The 22,615-nt window shown below is 53.3% G+C and overlaps 1 protein-coding gene across 3 annotated transcripts in view; it reads left to right on the top strand.

Annotated features, from left to right (window-relative positions):
• Positions 1–22,615, top strand: part of LOC132383728 (pyruvate carboxylase, mitochondrial-like) — a 950,497-nt gene that overhangs the window by 891,275 nt on the left and 36,607 nt on the right. For all 3 annotated transcript variants that reach the window (XM_059954922.1, XM_059954921.1, XM_059954923.1), the window contains exon 16: positions 12,216–12,465. In XM_059954922.1, coding sequence (XP_059810905.1) covers positions 12,216–12,465 — 250 coding nt within the window. The remainder of the gene's footprint in view (positions 1–12,215; positions 12,466–22,615) is intronic.

Below are 22,615 nucleotides of genomic sequence, written 5' to 3'. Positions count from 1 at the left end.
GTGGATGTGGAGAGGATGTTTCCTATTGTGGGGGAGTCTAGGACCAGAGGACACAGATAGAGTGGACGTGGAGAGGATGTTTCCTATAGTGGGGGAGACTGAGACCAAAGGACACAGATAGAGTGGATGTGGAGAGGATGTTTCCTGTAGTGGGGAAGTCTAACACTAGAGGACACTGATTGAGTGGATGTGGAGATGATGTTTCCTATAGTGGGGGAGTCTAGGACCAGAGGACACAGATAGAGTGGATGTGGAGAGGATGTTTCCTATAGTGGGGGAGTCTATGACCAGAAGACACAGATAGAGTGGATGTGGAGAGGATGTTTCCTATTGTGGGGAAGGCTAGGACCAGAGGACACAGATAGAGTGGAGAGGATGTTTCCTATATTGGGGGAGTCTAGGACCAGAGGACGCAGATAGAGTGGATGTGGAGAGGACGTTTCGTATAGTAGGGGAGTCTGGGACCAGAGGACACAGATAGAGTGGATGTGGAGAGGATGTTTCCTATAGTGGGGGAGTCTAGGACCAGAGCACACAGATAGAGTGGATGTGGAGAGGATGTTTCCTATAGTGGGGGAGTCTAGGACCAGAGGAGACAGATAGAGTGGATGTGGAGAGGCTGTTTCCTATAGTGTGGCAGTCTAGGACCAGAGGACACAGATAGAGTGGATGTGGAGAGGAAGTTTCTTATAGTGGGGGAGTCTAGGACCAGAGGACACAGATAGAGTGGATGTGGAGAGGCTGTTTCCTATAGTGGGGGAGTCTTGGACCAGAGGACACAGATAGAGTGGATGTGGAGAGGATGTTTCCTGTAGTGGGGGAGTCTAGGACTAGAGGACACAGATAGAGTGGATGTGGAGAGGATGTTTCCTATAGTGGGGGAGTCTAGGACCAGAGGACGCAGATAGAGTGGATGTGGAGAGGACGTTTCCTATAGTGGGGGAGTCTGGGACCAGAGGACACAGATAGAGTGGATGTGGAGAGGATGTTTCCTATTGTGGGGGAGTCTAGGACCAGAGGACACAGATAGAGTGGACGTGGAGAGGATGTTTCCTATAGTGGGGGAGACTGAGACCAAAGGACACAGATAGAGTGGATGTGGAGAGGATGTTTCCTGTAGTGGGGAAGTCTAACACTAGAGGACACTGATTGAGTGGATGTGGAGATGATGTTTCCTATAGTGGGGGAGTCTAGGACCAGAGGACACAGATAGAGTGGATGTGGAGAGGATGTTTCCTATAGTGGGGGAGTCTATGACCAGAAGACACAGATAGAGTGGATGTGGAGAGGATGTTTCCTATAGTGGCGGAGTCTAGGACCAGAGGACACAGATAGAGTGGATGTGGAGAGGATGTTTCCTGTAGTGGGGGAGTCTAGGACAAGAGGACACAGATAGAGTGGATGTGGAGAGGATGTTTCCTATACTGGGGGAGACTGAGACCAAAGGACACAGATAGAGTGGATGTGGAGAGGATGTTTCCTGTAGTGGGGGTGTCTAGGACTAGAGGACACAGATTGAGTGGATGTGGAGAGGATGTTTCCTATAGTGGGGGAGTCTAGGAATAGAGGACACAGATAGAGTGGATGTGGAGAGGATGTTTCCTATATTGGGGGAGTCTAGGACCAGAGGACACAAATACAGTGGATATGGAGAGGATGTTTCCTATAGTGGGGGAGTCTAGGACCAGAGGACACAGATAGAGTGGATGTGGAGAGGATGTTTCCTGTAGTGGGGGAGTCTAGGACTAGAGGACACAGATTGAGTGGATGTGGAGAGGATGTTTCCTATAGTGGGGGAGTCTAGGACTGGAGGACACATACAGAGTGGATGTGGAGAGGATGTTTCCTATAGTGGGGGAGTCTAGGACCAGAGGACGCAGATAGAGTGGATGTGGAGAGGACGTTTCCTATAGTGGGGGAGTCTGGGACCAGAGGACACAGATAGAGTGGATGTGGAGAGGATGTTTCCTATAGTGGGGGAGTCTAGGACCAGAGGAAACAGATAGAGTGGACGTGGAGAGGATGTTACCTATAGTGGGGGAGTCTAGGACCAGAGGACACAGATAGAGTGGATGTGGAGAGGAAGTTTCTTATAGTGGGGGAGTCTAGGACCAGAGGACACAGATAGAGTGGATGTGGAGACGATGTTTCCTATAATGGGGGAGTCTAGGACCAGAGGACACAGATAGAGTGGATGTGGAGAGGATGCTTCCTATAGTGGGGGCGTCTGGGACCAGAGGGCACAGATAGAGTGGATGTGGAGACGATGTTTCCTATAATGGGGGAGTCTAGGACCAGAGGACACAGATAGAGTGGATGTGGAGAGGATGTTTCCTATAGTGGGGGAGTCTAGGACCACGGGACTCAGATAGAGTGGATGTGAAGAGGATGTTTCCTATAGTGGGGGAGTCTAGGACCAGAGGACACAGATAGAGTGGACGTGGAGAGGATGTTTCCTATAGTGGGGGAGTCTAGGACCAGAGGACACAGATAGAGTGGATGTGGAGAGGATGTTTCCTATAGTGAGGGAGTCTAGGACCAGAGGACACAGACAGAGTGGATGTGGAGAGGATGTTTCCTATAGTGGGGGAGTCTAGGACCAGAGGACACAGATAGAGTGGATGTGGAGAGGATGTTTCCTATAGTGGGGGAGTCTAAGACCAGAAGACACAGATAGAGTGGATGTGGAGAGGATGTTTCCTATAGTGGCGGAGTCTAGGACCAGAGGACACAGATAGAGTGGATGTGGAGAGGATGTTTCCTGTAGTGGGGGAGTCTAGGACAAGAGGACACTGATAGAGTGGATGTGGAGAGGATGTTTCCTATACTGGGGGAGACTGAGACCAAAGGACACAGATAGAGTGGATGTGGAGAGGATGTTTCCTGTAGTGGGGGAGTCTAGGACTAGAGGACACTGATTGAGTGGATGTGGAGAGGATGTTTCCTATAGTGGGGGAGTCTAGGAATAGAGGACACAGATAGAGTGGATGTGGAGAGGATGTTTCCTATATTGGGGGAGTCTAGGACCAGAGGACACAGATACAGTGGATATGGAGAGGATGTTTCCTATAGTGGGGGAGTCTAGGACCAGAGGACACAGATAGAGTGGATGTGGAGAGGATGTTTCCTGTAGTGGGGGAGTCTAGGACTAGAGGACACAGATTGAGTGGATGTGGAGAGGATGTTTCCAATAGTGGGGGAGTCTAGGACTAGAGGACACAGACAGAGTGGATGTGGAGAGGATGTTTCCTATAGTGGGGGAGTCTAGGACCAGAGGACGCAGATAGAGTGGATGTGGAGAGGACGTTTCCTATAGTGGGGGAGTCTGGGACCAGAGGACACAGATAGAGTGGATGTGGAGAGGATGTTTCCTATAGTCGGGGAGTCTAGGACCAGAGGAAACAGATAGAGTGGACGTGGAGAGGATGTTACCTATAGTGGGGGAGTCTAGGACCAGAGGACACAGATAGAGTGGATGTGGAGAGGAAGTTTCTTATAGTGGGGGAGTCTAGGACCAGAGGACACAGATAGAGTGGATGTGGAGACGATGTTTCCTATAATGGGGGAGTCTAGGACCAGAGGACAGAGATAGAGTGGATGTGGAGAGGATGCTTCCTATAGTGGGGGAGTCTGGGACCAGAGGGCACAGATAGAGTGGATGTGGAGAGGATGTTTCCTATAGTGGGGGAGTATAGGACCACGGGACTCAGACAGAGTGGATGTGGAGAGGATGTTTCCTGTAGTGGGGGAGTCTAGGACTAGAGGACACTGATTGAGTGGATGTGGAGAGGATGTTTCCTATAGTGGGGGAGTCTAGGAATAGAGGACACAGATAGAGTGGATGTGGAGAGGATGTTTCCTATATTGGGGGAGTCTAGGACCAGAGGACACAGATACAGTGGATATGGAGAGGATGTTTCCTATAGTGGGGGAGTCTAGGACCAGAGGACACAGATAGAGTGGATGTGGAGAGGATGTTTCCTGTAGTGGGGGAGTCTAGGACTAGAGGACACAGATTGAGTGGATGTGGAGAGGATGTTTCCTATAGTGAGGGAGTCTAGGACCAGAGGACACAGACAGAGTGGATGTGGAGAGGATGTTTCCTATAGTGGGGGAGTCTAGGACCAGAGGACACAGATAGAGTGGATGTGGAGAGGATGTTTCCTATAGCGGGGGAGTCAAGGACCAGAGGACACAGCTAGAGTGGATGTGGAGACGATGTTTCCTATAGTGGGGGTGTCTGGGACCAGAGGCCACAGATAGAGTGGATGTGGAGAGGATGTTTCCTATAGTGGGGGAGTCTCGGACCAGAGGACACTGACAGAGTGGATGTGGAGAGGATGTTTCTTATAGTGGGGGAGTCTAGGACCAGAGGACACAGATAGAGTGGATGTGGAGAGGATGTTTCCTATAGTGGTGCCTCCGTACCAGACAGTGACACAGCCTGTCAGAATGCAGTAGCCCATCCATACCAGACAGTGAGGCAGCCTGTCAGAATGCAGTAGCCCCTCCATAACAGACAGTGATGCAGTCTGTCAGAATGCAGTAGCCCCTCCGTACCAGTGATGCAGCCTGTCAGAATGCAGTAGCCCCTCTGTACCAGACAGTGATGCAATCGGTCAGAATGCAGTTGCCCCTCCATCACAGACAGTGACGCAGCCTGTCAGAATGCACTAGCCCCTCCATACCAGACAGTGATGCAGCCTGTCAGAATGCAGTAACCCCTCCATACCAGACAGTGATGCAGCCTGTCAGAATGCAGTAACCCCTCCATACCAGACAGTGATGCAGCCTGTCAGAATGCAGTAGCCCCTCCGTACCAGACAGTGATGCAGCCTGTCAGAATGCAGTAGCCCCTCCGTACCAGACAGTGATGCAGTCTGTCAGAATGCAGTAGCCCCTCCGTACCAGACAGTGATGCAGCCTGTCAGAATGCAGTAGCCCCTCCATACCAGACAGTGATGCAGCCTGTCAGAATGCAGTAGCCCCTCCATACCAGACAGTGACACAGCCTGTCAGAATGCAGTAGCCCCTCCGTACCAGACAGTGATGCAGTCTGTCAGAATGCAGTAACACCCCCATACCAGACAGTGATGCAGCCTGTCAGAATGCAGTAGCCCCTCTGTACCAGACAGTGATGCAGCCTGTCAGAATGCAGTAGCCCCTCCGTACCAGACAGTGATGCAGTCTGTCAGAATGCAGTACCCCCTCTATACCAGACAGTGATGCAGCCTGTCAGAATGCCGTAGCCCCTCCATACCAGACAGTGACGCAGCCTGTCAGAATGCAGTAACCCCTCCGTACCAGACAGTGATGCAGCCTGTCAGAATGCAGTAGCCCCTCCATACCAGACAGTGACGCAGCCTGTCAGAATGCAGTAGCCCCTCCATACCAGACAGAGATGCAGCCTGTCAGAATGCAGTAGCCCCTCTGTACCAGACAGTGATGCAGCCTGTCAGAATGCAGTAACCCCTCCATACCAGACAGGGACGCAGCCTGTCAGAATGCAGTAGCCCCTCCGTTCCAGACAGTGACGCAGCCTGTCAGAATGCAGTAGCCCCTCCACACCAGACAGAGATGCAGCCTGTCAGAATGCAGTAGACCCTCCGTACCAGACAGAGATGCAGCCTGTCAGAATGCAGTAGCCCCTCTGTACCAGACAGTGATGCAGCCTGTCAGAATGCAGTAGCCCCTCCGTACCAGACAGTGACGCAGCCTGTCAGAATGCAGTAGCCCCTCCGTACCAGACAGTGATGCAGCCTGTCAGAATGCAGTAGCGCCTCCTTACCAGACAGTGGCGCAGCCTGTCAGAATGCAGTAGCCCCTCCGTACCAGACAGTGACGCAGCCTGTCAGAATGCAGTAGCCCCTCCGTACCAGACAGTTATGCAGCCTGTCAGAATGCAGTAGCCCCTCCATACCAGACTGTGACGCAGCCTGTCAGAATGCAGTAGCCCCTCCATACTAGACAGTGATGCAGCCTGTCAGAATGCAGTAGCCCCTCCATACCAGACAGTGATGCAGTCTGTCAGAATGCAGTAGCCCCTCCATACCAGACTGTGACGCAGCCGGTCAGAATGCAGTAGCCCCTCCATACCAGACTGTGACGCAGCCTGTCAGAATGCAGTAGCCGCTCCATACCTGACAGTGATGCAGCCTGTCAGAATGCAGTAGCCCCTCCATACCAGACAGTGATGCAGTCTGTCAGAATGCAGTAGCCCCTCCGTACCAGACAGTGACGTAGTCTGTCAGAATGCAGTAGCCCCTCCGTACCAGACAGTGATGCAGTCTGTCAGAATGCAGTAGCCCCTCCGTACCAGACAGTGACGTAGTCTGTCAGAATGCAGTAGCCCCTCCGTACCAGACAGTGATGCAGCCTGTCAGAATTCAGTTGCCCCTCCGTACCAGACAGTGACGTAGTCTGTCAGAATGCAGTAGCCCCTCTGTACCAGACAGTGATGCAGCCTGTGAAAATGCAGTAGCCCCTCCATACCAGACAGTGATGCAGCCTGTCAGAATTCAGTTGCCCCTCCACACCAGACAGTGACGCAGCCTGTCAGAATGCAGTAGCCGCTCCGTACCAGACAGTGACGCAGCCTGTCAGAATGCAGTAGCCCCTCCGTACCAGACAGTGACGCAGCCTGTCAGAATGCAGTAGCCCCTCCGTACCAGCCAGTGACGCAGCCTGTCAGAATGCAGTAGCCCCTCCGTACCAGACAGTGATGCAGCCTGTCAGAATGCAGTAGCCCCTCCATACCAGACCTTGATGCAGCCTGTCAGAATGCAGTAGCCCCTACATACCAGACAGTGATGCAGCCTGTCAGAATGCAGTAGCCCCTCCGCACCAGACAGTGACGTAGTCTGTCAGAATGCAGTAGCCCCTCCATACCAGGCAGTGACGCAGCCTGTCAGAATGCAGTAGCCCCTCCATACCAGACAGTGATGCAGCCTGTCAGAATGCAGTAGCCCCTCCGTACCAGACAGTGACACAGCCTGTCAGAATGCAGTAACCCCTCCGTACCAGACAGTGACGCAGCCTGTCAGAATGCAGTAGCCCCTCCGTACCAGACAGTGATGCAGCCTCTCAGAATGCAGTTGCCCATTCACACCAGACAGTGACGCAGCCTGTCAGAATGCATTAGCCCCTCCGTACCAGACAGTGATGCAGTCTGTCAGAATGCAGTAGCCCCTCCACACCAGACATTGGTGCAGCCGGTCAGAATGCCGTAGCCCCTCCATACCAGACAGTGACGCAGCCTGTCAGAATGCAGTAGCCCCTCCATACCAGACAGTGACGCAGCCTGTCAGAATGCAGTAGCCCCTCCGTACCAGACAGAGATGCAGCCTGTCAGAATGCAGTAGCCCCTCCATACCAGACAGAGATGCAGCCTGTCAGAATGCAGTAGCCCCTCTGTACCAGACAGTGATGCAGCCTGTCAGAATGCAGTAACCCCTCCATACCAGACAGGGACGCAGCCTGTCAGAATGCAGTAGCCCCTCCGTACCAGACAGTGACGCAGCCTGTCAGAATGCAGTAGCCCCTCCGTACCAGACAGTGATGCAGTCTGTCAGAATGCAGTAGCCCCTCCACACCAGACCGAGATGCATCCTATCAGAATGCCGTAGCCCCTCCATACCAGACAGAGATGCAGCCTGTCAGAATGCAGTAGCCCCTCTGTACCAGACAGTGATGCAGCCTGTCAGAATGCAGTAACCCCTCCATACCAGACAGTGACGCAGCCTGTCAGAATGCAGTAGCCCCTCCGTACCAGACAGTGACGCAGCCTGTCAGAATTCAGTAGCCCCTCCGTACCAGACAGTGATGCAGCCTGTCAGAATGCAGTAGCCCCTCCATACTAGACAGTGATGCAGCCTGTCAGAATGCAGTAGCCCCTCCATACCAGACAGTGATGCAGTCTGTCAGAATGCAGTAGCCCCTCCATACCAGACTGTGACGCAGCCTGTCAGAATGCAGTAGCCCCTCCATTCCAGACTGTGATGCAGTCTGTCAGAATGCAGTAGCCCCTCCATACCTGACAGTGATGCAGCCTGTCAGAATGCAGTAGCCCCTCCGTACCAGACAGTGATGCAGCCTGTCAGAATGCAGTAGCCCCTCCATACCTGACAGTGATGCAGCCTGTCAGAATGCAGTAGCCCCTCCATACCAGACAGTGATGCAGCCGGTCTGAATGCAGTAGCCCCTCCATACCAGACAGTGATGCAGTCTGTCAGAATGCAGTAGCCCCTCCGTACCAGACAGTGACGTAGTCTGTCAGAATGCAGTAGCCCCTCCGTACCAGACAGTGATGCAGTCTGTCAGAATGCAGTAGCCCCTCCGTACCAGACAGTGACGTAGTCTGTCAGAATGCAGTAGCCCCTCCGTACCAGACAGTGATGCAGCCTGTCAGAATTCAGTTGCCCCTCCGTACCAGACAGTGACGTAGTCTGTCAGAATGCAGTAGCCCCTCCGTACCAGACAGTGATGCAGCCTGTCAGAATGCAGTAGCCCCTCCATACCAGACAGTGATGCAGCCTGTCAGAATTCAGTTGCCCCTCCACACCAGACAGTGACGCAGCCTGTCAGAATGCAGTAGCCGCTCCGTACCAGACAGTGATGCAGCCTGTCAGAATGCAGTAACCCCTCCACACCAGACAGTGACGCAGCCTGTCAGAATGCAGTAGCCCCTCCGTACCAGACAGTGACGCAGCCTGTCAGAATGCAGTAGCCCCTCCATACCAGCCAGTGACGCAGCCTGTCAGAATGCAGTAGCCCCTCCATACCAGACCTTGATGCAGCCTGTCAGAATGCAGTAGCCCCTCCATACCAGACAGTGATGCAGCCTGTCAGAATGCAGTAGCCCCTCCGCACCAGACAGTGACGTAGTCTGTCAGAATGCAGTAGCCCCTCCATACCAGGCAGTGACGCAGCCTGTCAGAATGCAGTAGCCCCTCCGTACCAGACAGAGATGCAGCCTGTCAGAATGCAGTAGCCCCTACTTACCAGACAGTGATGCAGCCTGTCAGAATGCAGTAGCCCCTCCGTACCAGACAGTGACGTAGTGTGTCAGAATGCAGTAGCCCCTCCGTACCAGACAGTGACGTAGTCTGTCAGAATGCAGTAGCCCTCCATACCAGGCAGTGATGCAGCCTGTCAGAATGCAGTAGCCCCTCCATACCAGACAGTGATGCAGCCTGTCAGAATGCAGTAGCCCCTCCGTACCAGACAGTGACGCAGCTTGTCAGAATGCAGTAGCCCCTCCGTACCTGACAGTGATGCAGCCTGTCAGAATGCAGTAGACCCTCCATACCAGACAGTGATGCAGCCTGTCAGAATGCAGTAGCCCCTCCATACCAGACAGTGATGCAGCCTGTCAGAATGCAGTAGCCCCTCCATACCAGACAGTGATGCAGCCTGTCAGAATGTAGTAGCCCCTCCGTACCAGACAGTGATGCAGCCTGTCAGAATGCAGTAGCCCCTCGATACCAGACAGTGATGCAGCCTGTCAGAATGCAGTAACCCCTCCTTACCAGACAGTGATGCAGTCTGTCAGAATGCAGAAGCCCCTCCGTACCAGTCAGTGATGCAGCCTGTCAGAATGCAGTAGCCCCTCCGTACCAGACAGTGATGCAGCCTGTCAGAATGCAGTAGCCTCTCCGTACCAGACAGTGATGCAGTCTGTCAGAAAGCTGTCCACGGTACACTATAGAAGTTTTTGAGTGTATTTGTTGACACGACAAATCTCTTCAAACTCCTAATGAACAATAGACGCTGTCTTGCCTTCTTTATAACTGCATCGATATGTTGGGACCGGGTTAGATCCTGAGAGATCTTGACACCCAGGAATTTGAAACTGCCCACTCCCAATCCCTCCATGAGGATTTAGTAGTCTAGTTCAACAAAGCTGACCGGACAGTTGTCTTTTGAGGCAGATGAAGGAGACTGCTGGAAGCAGACTTGAGAGAGTGCTCGAGCAGGGTCACAACCTAAAAGCAGTCAAGGTCCCACACCATTGCGAGCTTTAAAAACAAGCAGGTGAACTTGAGAAACAATTCTAAAGGATTCAGGAAGCCAACGCAGAGTGGCTGGAGCAGGAACGGTATGTTCCCTCATCCTGGTTTTAGTTAAAATTAGACAGAAGCAGGCAGGAATTTAATGTGCGAATGGACTACTTGCTCCATGCTTACCGTGGGTTGGCCATTCCCAAAGCACACAGCCCCAGCTATTGACAGAAAGGCAGGTCCGCCCTGATGCAGAGACACGACCCCAATCATCAACTCTCCATTCCTCACGTTCAGATGATGGGTAAGATAAGTGGGTAGTCCATGGTCTCTGGCCTCAGCTCTACAGTCGTGGTCAATGGTCTCTGGCTGCAGCTCTATGGTCTGTGATCAATGGTCTCTGGCCTCAGCTTTTCGGTCGTGGTCAATGGTCTCTGGCCTCAGCTTTTCGGTCGTGGTCAATGGTCTCTGGCCTCAGCTTTTCGGTCGTGGTCAATGGTCTCTGGCTGCAGCTCTATGGTCTGTGATCAATGGTCTCTGGCTGCAGCTCTATGGTCTGTGATCAATGGTCTCTGGCCTCAGCTTTTCGGTCGTGGTCAATGGTCTCTGGCCTCAGCTTTTCGGTCGTGGTCAATGGTCTCTGGCCTCAGCTTTTCGGTCGTGGTCAATGGTCTCTGGCCGCAGCTCTATGGTCTGTGGTCAATGGTCTCTGGCTGCAGCTCTATGGTCTGTGGTCAATGGTCTCTGGCCTCAGCTTTTCGGTCGTGGTCAATGGTCTCTGGCCTCAGCTCTACGGTCGCGGTCAATGGTCTCTGGCCTCAGCTCTACGGTCGTGGTCAATGATCTCTGGCCTAAGCTCTACGGTCTGTGGTCAATGGTCTCTGGCCTCAGCTCTACAGTCGTGGTCAATGGGCTCTGGCCTCAGCTCTACGGTCTGTGGTCAATGGTCTCTGGTCTCAGCTCTACGGTCGTGGTCAATGGTCTCTGGCCTCAGCTCTACGGTCTGTGGTCAATGGTCTCTGGCCTCAGCTTTTCGGTCGTGGTCAATGGTCTCTGGCCAAAGCTCTACGGTCGTGGTCAATGGTCTCTGGCCTCAGCTTTTCGGTCGTGGTCAATGGTCTCTGGCCAAAGCTCTACGGTCTCTGGTCAATGGTCTCTGGCCTCAGCTCTACGGTCGTGGTCAATGGTCTCTGGCCTCAGCTCTACGGTCGTGGTCAATGATCTCTGGCCTAAGCTCTACGGTCTGTGGTTAATGGTCTCTGGCCTCAGCTCTACGGTCCATGGTCAATGGTCTCTGGCCTCAGCTTTTCGGTCTGTGGTCAATGGTCGCTGGCCTCAGCTCTACGGTCCATGGTCAATGGTCTCTGGCCTCAGCTCTACGGTCGCGGTCAATGGTCTCTGGCCTCAGCTCTACGGTCGTGGTCAATGGTCTCTAGCCTCAGCTCTACGGTCTGTGGTCAATGGTCTCTGGCCTCAGCTTTTCGGTCTGTGGTCAATGGTCGCTGGCCTCAGCTCTACGGTCCGTGGTCAATGGTCTCTGGCCTCAGCTCTACGGTCGCGGTCAATGGTCTCTGGCCTCAGCTCTACGGTTGTGGTTAATGGTCTCTGGCCTCAGCTCTACGGTCTGTGGTCAATGGTCTCTGGCCTCAGCTCTACGGTTGTGGTCAATGGTCTCTGGCCTCAGCTCTACGGTTGTGGTCAATGGTCTCTGGCCTCAGCTCTACGGTCCGTGGTCAATGGTCTCTGGCCTCAGCTCTACGGTCGCGGTCAATGGTCTCTGGCCTCAGCTCTACGGTCGTGGTCAATGGTCTCTGGCCTCAGCTCTACTGTCGTGGTCAATCGTCTCTGGCCTCAGCTCTACTGTCGTGGTCAATGGTCTCTGGCCTCAGCTCTATGGTCTGTGGTCAATGGTCTCTGGCCTCAGCTCTGTCTGTGGTTCTCCAGCATTTTGCATGTGTTGCTCTGGATTTCCAGCATCTGCAGAATCTCTAGTATTTTTGATTTGTCTCCCCAAACTGCCCTCTGATCCCCTCCAACCCTTGCTGCCCACTCCCTTGTTCAAAGCTGACACATCCCCCGTTTTCTTCAGCGGGGTCAGTTAAGGATAAGTAGGGGGCAATAACTCTAGTCCTTGCTGCTGAGGGGGCAGGAGGACCCTCTGCATCACCGCCACACCTCGCTTCCCTGCTAACCTCTGCCGCGGTTTGTGTCTTGCAGGACATGGCGGGGCTGCTGAAGCCGAACTCGGCCAAGCTGCTGGTGCGAGCGCTACGGGACCGCTTCCCGGACATGCCGCTGCACATCCACACACACGACACGGCCGGGGCGGGCGTGGCCGCCATGCTGGCAGCGGCCGAGGCGGGAGCAGATGTGGTGGACGTCGCCGTAGACTCCATGTCGGGGATGACCTCCCAGCCCAGCATGGGGGCTGTGGTCGCCTGCACCAAGGGCACACAGCTGGAAACAGGTACGGTCCTGGAGGGGCCCCTCCCTTCCCCTGGGGGGCAGGGGGGGGTAACGTCTCTAACATCAGGGAGGAGGCAATGGCAATGAGGGGCATCTGCTACCATTTGCCAGGTCCTGGGTCTTTTCGGGACAAGGACAAACCTGCACCTTCCCAGGATCAGAGAGCCAGGTTCAATCCTGACGTTCAGCACTGTGAGTGTGTGTGTGCATGTGAGTGTGTGAGTGAGTGAGTGTGTGCGTGTGTGTGTATGTCTGTGTCTGTGTTTGTGTGTGTGTGAATGTGTGTGTGTGTCTGTGTCTGTGTGTGTGTGGCCGTGAGTGAGTGTGAGTGCGTGTGTATGTATGTGTGTGTGTGTGAGTGTCTGTGTGTCTGTGTGAGTGTGTGTGGCCGTGAGTGAGTGTGAGTGTGTGTGTCTGTGTGTGTGTGGCCGTGAGTGAGTGTGCGTGTGTATGTCTGTGTCTATGTGAGAGTGTGTCTCTGTCTGTGTGAGGGTGTGTGTGTGTGTGTCTCTGTCTGTGTGTGTGTGTGTGTGTGTGTGTGTGGATTTGCACGTTCTCCCTGTCTCCCCCCCCCACCAGTGCTCTGTTTTCCCAGCATTGATTGGTGAATTAGCCACTGTAAATTAACCCCATAACAGGTTAAGGGAAAAATGAGGGAGGCTGCGATTAACATGTGGGCCAACAGAGAGTCGGACGGGCTGAATGGCTTCTCCCTGTGTTATCTGGAATGCTGGGGAAGCTGCCGTACTGGCAAGGGATGGGGGACGAATGTGGGTCAGACAGATCAGAAGTGGAGAAAACGGTAACTTTCCCCACTGCACATTTCTGAGAGAACCAGCTTCTACTGAACATTTTCGATTGATCTGTCAGCAAAGGTGCCTAAGACTTCTACTACACAGTCCTGTATCTGTCAACGTGGAGCGGAGAGCGAGTTTGTATATCTGGCGGGAGCAAAGGGTGTTGGGAATGGTGAGGGTGGAGCGCCGTGGGAGGGGTGTGGGACAGGGGGCAGAGAAGGAGTGTCAGGGGCGGGTACAGACACACCCAGCCCTGAGACATCAGGCAAGGTCATTTGATTCCAAACAATTGGTTTATTGATCATTACAGAATGTCTCTCTGGTGCTTCCCGCTCCCTCCCCTCTCCCTTCCCCTTTTCCCAACCATGATCCCCCTCTCCCTGCCCCCTTCCCACTCTCAGTCCACAATAGAGACCCAGATCAGAATCAGGTTTATCATCACTCACACACGTCAGGAAATTTGATTGTGTTCACTCTCCAGAAGCGGCTGCGTGGCTTCACTGGAAGAGAGGTCAAGTCGACCAGCAGGGCTGTAGCTGAGGCAGCAGAGGGAGGATCATCATGGGTGTGGACCAAGTACATCCAGAGGGGCAGATAGTCAGACAGTGTCTCCATCTTTTGTAAACTCTTCAGTAGCTGCACAGACACCTGAAGAGTAGGCGATCTGTTGGATGGAAGCGACCAGCAACTCTGATAGAGGCAGATGCCCAGTTGTTAAGCTCGTCAGTGGGAGGGGGTGCTGGTCCACCACCTCGAGGGAGTCTTGATCATGAGCGGGCTGAGGACAGGCGGCAGATCAACTGACGATAGCACAGGCCAGTTAACATCTTAGTCCACGTGTATTTTCAATTCTTATGTGTTGAAACATTTGCACAGAATGGTATTAACTGGTCACAGGTCCCTGAGGCGTGTTTAACCACTCCTATTACACAGTCCCCCCCCCCCACCCCACCACCATCCACGCCCCCTCTCCCACAGCCTGTGCCAGACATTCCCCACCTCTTCCTCACTGCCCAGTCCCTCTGCCGTGGCGTTCCCGGGAGCCAGTCGGAAATCAGGAGCAGCCCCGGTGGAAAGTTGCTGCAGCGCAAGAGGAGGCCATTCAGCCCTTTGAGAGTATCCTGGTGCTCCGTCCCCATGTCCCGGACAGGTGTGTCGGGACCTCTCCACCGTCCCATCAGCACAGCCAAAGGGTCTTTCACTTCAGACAGGGAGCTTTCAATATAACCATGAACACTCTTAACCAAAAGTCATTTACTTCTCAAACGGGCTGAGTGTCCGGATATTCCCTCGATCTCCACGTCGTACAGGTTGTACGACACCCTGCATTGTGTACGGTAAACGGCAATGATAAAACACATCTGCGCCCATACTTGCTGCAACCCCTAAAACGTGGACATATTTCTGTGGCTGTGTGGTGGAGAGCATATTGACCGGCTGCATCTCAGCCTGGGATGGAAACACCAATGTCCTTGTATAGAAAATCCTACAGACAGTAGTGGATACAGCCCAATCTATGACGAGGAAAGCCCTCCCCACCACTGAGCACATCTACATAGAGCGTTGTCAAAGGAAAGCAGCCTCCATCATCAGGGACCCCCACCACCCAGGACCTGCTCTCTTCTAATTGCTGCCATCAGGAAGGAGGTACAGGAGCTTCAGGTCCCACACCACCAGGTTCAGGAACAGTTACAACCCCTCAACCATCAGGCTCCTGAACCAGTGAGGATAACCTCAACTATGAACTGATTCCATCGGGAAGGAGGTACAGGAGCCTCAGGTCCCACACCACCAGGTTCAGGAACAGTTATTACCCCTCAACCATCAGGCTCCTGAACCAGTGAGGATAACTTCAACTCTGAACTGATTCCATCGGGAAGGAGGTACAGGAGCCTCAGGTCCCACACCACCAGGTTCAGGAACAGTTATTACCACTTACCCGCGATCACCTTAAATGTCCCTAATGTATCTGTCTCTACACCACCCCTGGCAGGACGTTCTACACACCCACCACTTACCCCGATCACCTTAAATGTCCCTAATGTATCTGTCTCTATACCACCCCTGGCAGGACGTTCCACACACCCCCCACTTACCCCCGATCACCTTAAATGTCCCTAATGTATCTGTCTCTACACCACCCCTGGCAGGACGTTCCACACACCCACCACTTACCCCCCCATCACCTTAAATGTCCCTAATGTATCTGTCTCTACACCACCCCTGGCAGGACGTTCCACACACCCACCACTTACCCCCGATCACCTTAAATGTCCCTAATGTATCTGTCTCCACACAACCCCTGGCAGGACGTTCCACACACCCTCCCACTTACCCCCAATCACCTTAAATATCCCTAATTTTTCTGTATCTACACCACCCCTGGCAGGACGTTCCACACACCCACCACTTACCCCGATCACCTTAAATGTCCCTAATGTATCTGTCTCTACACCTCCCCTGGCAGGACGTTCCACACACCCCCCACTTACCCCGATCACCTTAAATGTCCCTAATGTATCTGTCTCTACACCACCCCTGGCAGGACGTTCCACACACCCCCCACTTACCCCAATCACCTTAAATGTCCCTAATGTATCTGTCTCCACACCACCCCTGGCAGGACGTTCCACACACCCCCCACTTACCCCGATCACCTTAAATGTCCCTAATGTATCTGTCTCTACACCACCCCTGGCAGGACGTTCCCCACACCCACCACTTACCCCCGATCACCTTAAATGTCCCTATTGTATCTGTCTCTACACCACCCCTGGCAGGACGTTCCACACATCCCCCACTTACCCCTGATCACCTTAAATGTCCCTAATTTTTCTGTCTCTATACACCCCTGGCAGGATGTTCCACACACCCCCCACTTACCCCCGATCACCTTAAATGTCCCTAATGTATCTGTCTCCACACCACCCCTGGCAGGACGTTCCACACACCCCCCACTTACCCCCGATCACCTTAAATGTCCCTAATGTATCTGTCTCCACACCACCCCTGGCAGGACGTTCCACACACCCCCCACTTACCCCCGATCACCTTAAATGTCCCTAATGTATCTGTCTCCACACCACCCCTGGCAGGACGTTCCACACACCCCCCACTTACCCCTGATCACCTTAAATGTCCCTAATGTATCTGTCTCCACACCACCCATGGCAGAACGTTCCACACACCCCCCACTTACCCCTGATCACCTTAAATGTCCCTAATGTATCTGTCTCCACACCACCCATGGCAGAACGTTCCACACACCCCCCACTTACCCCTGATCACCTTAAATGTCCCTAATGTATCTGTCTCCACACCACCCCTGGCAGGATGTTCCACACACCCCCCACTTAACCCCCCATCACCTTAAATGTCCCTAATGTATCTGTCTCTACACCACCCCTGGCAGGATGTTCCACACACCCACCACTTACCCCCGATCACCTTAAATGTCCCTAATGTATCTGTCTCTACACCACCCCTGGCAGGACGTTCCACACACCCACCACTTACCCCCGATCACCTTAAATGTCCCTAATGTATCTGTCTCCACACCACCCCTGGCAGGACGTTCCACACATCCCCCACTTACCCCTGATCACCTTAAATGTCCCTAATTTTTCTGTCTCTATACACCCCTGGCAGGATGTTCCACACACCCCCCACTTACCCCCGATCACCTTAAATGTCCCTAATGTATCTGTCTCTACACCACCCCTGTCAGGACGTTCCACACATCCCCCACTTACCCCTGATCACCTTAAATGTCCCTAATTTTTCTGTCTCTATACACCCCTGGCAGGACGTTCCACACACCTACCACTTACCCCCGATCACTTTAAATGTCCCTAATGTATCTGTCTCTACACCACCCCTGGCAGAACGTTCCACACACACCCCACTTACCCCCGATCACCTTAAATGTCCCTAATGTATCTGTCTCTACACCACCCCTGGCAGAACGTTCCACACACACCCCACTTACCCCCGATCACCTTAAATGTCCCTAATGTATCTGTCTCTACACCACCCCTGGCAGAACGTTCCACACACACCCCACTTACCCCCGATCACCTTAAATGTCCCTAATGTATCTGTCTCCACACCACCCCTGGCAGGACGTTCCACACACCCCCCACTTACCCCCGATCACCTTAAATGTCCCTAATGTATCTGTCTCCACACCACCCCTGGCAGGACGTTCCACACACCCACCACTTACCCCCGATCACCTTAAATGTCCCTAATGTATCTGTCTCTACACCACCCCTGGCAGGACGTTCCACACACCTACCACTTACCCCCCATCACCTTAAATGTCCCTAATGTATCTGTCTCTACACCACCCCTGGCAGGACGTTCCACACACCCCCCACTTACCCCCGATCACCTTAAATGTCCCTAATGTATCTGTCTCTACACCACCCCTGGCAGAACGTTCCACACACACCCCACTTACCCCCGATCACCTTAAATGTCCCTAATGTATCTGTCTCTATACCACCCCTGGCAGGACGTTCCACACACCCACCAGTTACCCGCGATCACCTTAAATGTCCCTAATGTATCTGTCTCTACACCACCCCTGGCAGGACGTCCCACACACCCCCCACTTACCCCCGATCACCTTAAATGTCCCTAATGTATCTGTCTCTACACCACCCCTGGCAGGACGTTCCACACACCCACCACTTACCCCCGATCACCTTAAATGTCCCTAATGTATCTGTCTCTACACCACCTCTGGCAGGACGTTCCACACACCCCCCACTTACCCTGATCACCTTAAATGTCCCTAATTTTTCTGTCTCTATACCACCCCTGGCAGGACGTTCCACACACCCCCCACTTACCCTGATCACCTTAAATGTACCTAATGTATCTGTCTCTACACCACCACTGGCAGGACGTTCCACACACCCACCACTTACCCCCCATCACCTTAAATGTCCCTAATGTATCTGTCTCTACACCACCCCTGGCAGGACGTTCCACACACCCACCACTTACCCCGATCACCTTAAATGTCCCTAATGTATCTGTCCCTACACCACCCCTGGCAGGACGTTCCACACACCCACCAGTTACCCGCGATCACCTTAAATGTCCCTAATTTTTCTGTCTCTATACCACCCCTGGCAGGACGTTCCACACACCCCCCCACTTACCCCCGATCACCTTAAATGTCCCTAATTTTTCTGTCTCTATACCACCCCTGGCAGGATGTTCCACACACCCCCCACTTACCCCCGATCACCTTAAATGTCCCTAATGTATCTGTCTCTACACCACCCCTGGCAGGACGTTCCACACTCCCCCCACTTACCCCGATCACCTTAAATGTCCCTAATGTATCTGTCTCTACACCAACCCTGGCAGGACGTTCCACACACTCCCCACTTACCCCCGATCACCTTAAATGTCCCTAATGTATCTGTCTCTACACCACCCCTGGCAGGATGTTCCACACACCCCCCACTTACCCCCGATCACCTTAAATGTCCCTAATGTATCTGTCTCTACACCACCCCTGTCAGGACGTTCCACACACCCACCAATTACCCCGATCACCTTAAATGTCCCTAATGTATCTGTCTCTACACCACCCCTGGCAGGACATTCCACACACCCACCACTTACCCCTGATCACCTGAAATGTCCTTAATGTATCTGTCTCTACACCACCCCTGGCAGGACGTTCCACACACCCACCACTTACCCCCGATCACCTTAAATGTCCCTAATGTATCTGTCTCCACACCACCCTGGCAGGACGTTCCACACACCCCCCACTTACCCCCGATCACCTTAAATGTCCCTAATGTATCTGTCTCTACACCACCCCTGGCAGGACGTTCCACACTCCCACCACTTACCCCCGATCACGTTAAATATCCCTAATGTATCTGTCTCTACACCACCCCTGGCAGGACGTTCCACACACCCACCAGTTACCCCGATCACCTTAAATGTCCCTAATGTATCTGTCTCTACACCACCCCTGGCAGGACGTTCCACACACCCACCAGTTACCCCCGATCACCTTAAATGTCCCTAATGTATCTGTCTCTGCACCACCCCTGGCAGGACGTCCCACACACCCCCCACTTACCCCCGATCACCTTAAATGTCCCTAATTTTTCTATATCTATACCACCCCTGGCAGGACGTTCCACACACCCTCCACTTACACCCGATCACCTTAAATGTCCCTAATGTATCTGTCTCCACACCACCCCTGGCAGGACATTCCACACACCCCCCACTTACCCCCAATCACCTTAAATGTCCCTAATTTTTCTATATCTATACCACCCCTGGCAGGACGTTCCACACACCCTCCACTTACACCCGATCACCTTAAATGTCCCTAATGTATCTGTCTCCACACCACCCCTGGCAGGACGTTCCACACACCCTCCACTTACACCCGATCACCTTAAATGTCTCTAATGTATCTGTCTCTACACCACCCCTGGCAGGACATTCCACACACCCCCACTTACCACCGATCACCTTAAATGTCCCTAATGTATCTGTCTCTACACCACCCCTGGCAGGACGTTCCACACACACCACACTTACCCTGATCACCTTAAATGTCCCTAATGTATCTGTCTCCACACCACCCCTGGCAGGACATTCCACACACCCCCGATTTACCCCGATCACCTTAAATGTCCCTAATGTATCTGTCTCCACACCACCCCTGGCAGGGCGTTCCACACACCCCCCACTTAACCCCCCATCACCTTAAATGTCCCTAATGTATCTGTCTCTATACCACCCCCGGCAGGACGTTCCACACACCCCCCACTTACCCCCGATCACCTTAAATGTCCCTAATGTATCTGTCTCTACACCACCCCTGGCAGGACGTTCCACACCCCCACCACTTACCCTGATCACCTTAAATGTCCCTAATGTATCTGTCTCCACACCACCCCTGGCAGGACGTTCCACACACCCACCAGTTACCCGCGATCACCTTAAATGTCCCTAATGTGTCTGTCTCTACACCACCCCTCGCAAGACGTCCCACATACCCCCCACTTACCCCCGATCACCTTAAATGTCCCTAATGTATCTGTCTCTACACCACCCCTGGCAGGACGTTCCACACACCCCCGATTTACCCCGATCACCTTAAATGTCCCTAATGTATCTGTCTCCACACCACCCCTGGCAGGACGTTCCACACACCCACCACTTACCCCCGATCACCTTAAATGTCCCTAATGTATCTGTGTCTACACCACCCCCGGCAGGACGTTCCACACACCCCCCACTTAACCCCCCATCACCTTAAATGTCCCTAATGTATCTGTCTCTATACCACCCCCGGCAGGACGTTCCACACACCCCCCACTTACCCCCGATCACCTTAAATGTCCCTAATGTATCTGTCTCTACACCACCCCTGGCAGGACGTTCCACACCCCCACCACTTACCCTGATCACCTTAAATGTCCCTAATGTATCTGTCTCCACACCACCCCCGGCAGGACGTTCCACACACCCCCCACTTACCACCGATCACGTTAAATGTCCCTAATGTATCTGTCTCCACACCACCCCTGGCAGGACGTTCCACACCCCCACCACTTACCCTGATCACCTTAAATGTCCCTAATGTATCTGTCTCCACACCACCCCTGGCAGGACGTTCCACACACCCACCACTTACCCCGATCACCTTAAATGTCCCTAATGTATCTGTCTCCACAGCACCCCTGGCAGGACGTTCCACACACCCCCCACTTACCACCGATCACGTTAAATGTCCCTAATGTATCTGTCTCTACACCACCCCTGGCAGGACGTTCCACACACCCACCAGTTACCCGCGATCACCTTAAATGTCCCTAATGTGTCTGTCTCTACACCACCCCTCGCAAGACGTCCCACATACCCCCCACTTACCCCCGATCACCTTAAATGTCCCTAATGTATCTGTGTCTACACCACCCCCGGCAGGACGTTCCACACACCCCCCACTTAACCCCCCATCACCTTAAATGTCCCTAATGTATCTGTCTCTATACCACCCCCGGCAGGACGTTCCACACACCCCCCACTTACCCCCGATCACCTTAAATGTCCCTAATGTATCTGTCTCTACACCACCCCTGGCAGGACGTTCCACACCCCCACCACTTACCCTGATCACCTTAAATGTCCCTAATGTATCTGTCTCCACACCACCCCCGGCAGGACGTTCCACACACCCCCCACTTACCACCGATCACGTTAAATGTCCCTAATGTATCTGTCTCCACACCACCCCTGGCAGGACGTTCCACACCCCCACCACTTACCCTGATCACCTTAAATGTCCCTAATGTATCTGTCTCCACACCACCCCTGGCAGGACGTTCCACACACCCACCACTTACCCCGATCACCTTAAATGTCCCTAATGTATCTGTCTCCACAGCACCCCTGGCAGGACGTTCCACACACCCCCCACTTACCACCGATCACGTTAAATGTCCCTAATGTATCTGTCTCTACACCACCCCTGGCAGGACGTTCCACACACCCACCAGTTACCCGCGATCACCTTAAATGTCCCTAATGTATCTGTCTCTACACCACCCCTGGCAGGACGTTCCACACACTCCCCACTTACCCTGATCACCTTAAATGTCCCTAATGTATCTGTCTCCACACCACCCCTGGCAGGACATTCCACACACCCCCGATTTACCCCGATCACCTTAAATGTCCCTAATGTATCTGTCTCCACACCACCCCTGGCAGGGCGTTCCACACACCCCCCACTTAACCCCCCATCACCTTAAATGTCCCTAATGTATCTGTCTCTATACCACCCCCGGCAGGACGTTCCACACACCCCCCACTTACCCCGATCACCTTAAATGTCCCTAATGTATCTGTCTCTACACCACCCCTGTCAGGACGTTCCACACACCCACCAATTACCCCGATCACCTTAAATGTCCCTAATGTATCTGTCTCTACACCACCCCTGGCAGGACGTTCCACACACCCCCCACTTACCCCGATCACCTTAAATGTCCCTAATGTATCTGTCTCTACACCACCCCTGTCAGGACGTTCCACACACCCACCACTTACCCCCGATCACCTGAAATGTCCCTAATGTATCTGTCTCTACACCACCCCTGGCAGGACGTTCCACACACCCACCACTTACCCCCGATCACGTTAAATATCCCTAATGTATCTGTCTCTACACCATCCCTGGCAGGACGTTCCACACACCCACCAGTTACCCCTGATCACCTTAAATGTCCCTAATGTATCTGTCTTTACACCACCCCTGGCAGGACATTCCACACCCACCACTTACCCCCAATCACCTTA

This window comes from Hypanus sabinus, chromosome 31 (genome assembly GCF_030144855.1).
Source record: "Hypanus sabinus isolate sHypSab1 chromosome 31, sHypSab1.hap1, whole genome shotgun sequence".
NCBI lineage: Eukaryota > Metazoa > Chordata > Chondrichthyes > Myliobatiformes > Dasyatidae > Hypanus > Hypanus sabinus.
This window is presented reverse-complemented; position numbering and strand designations above follow the sequence as displayed.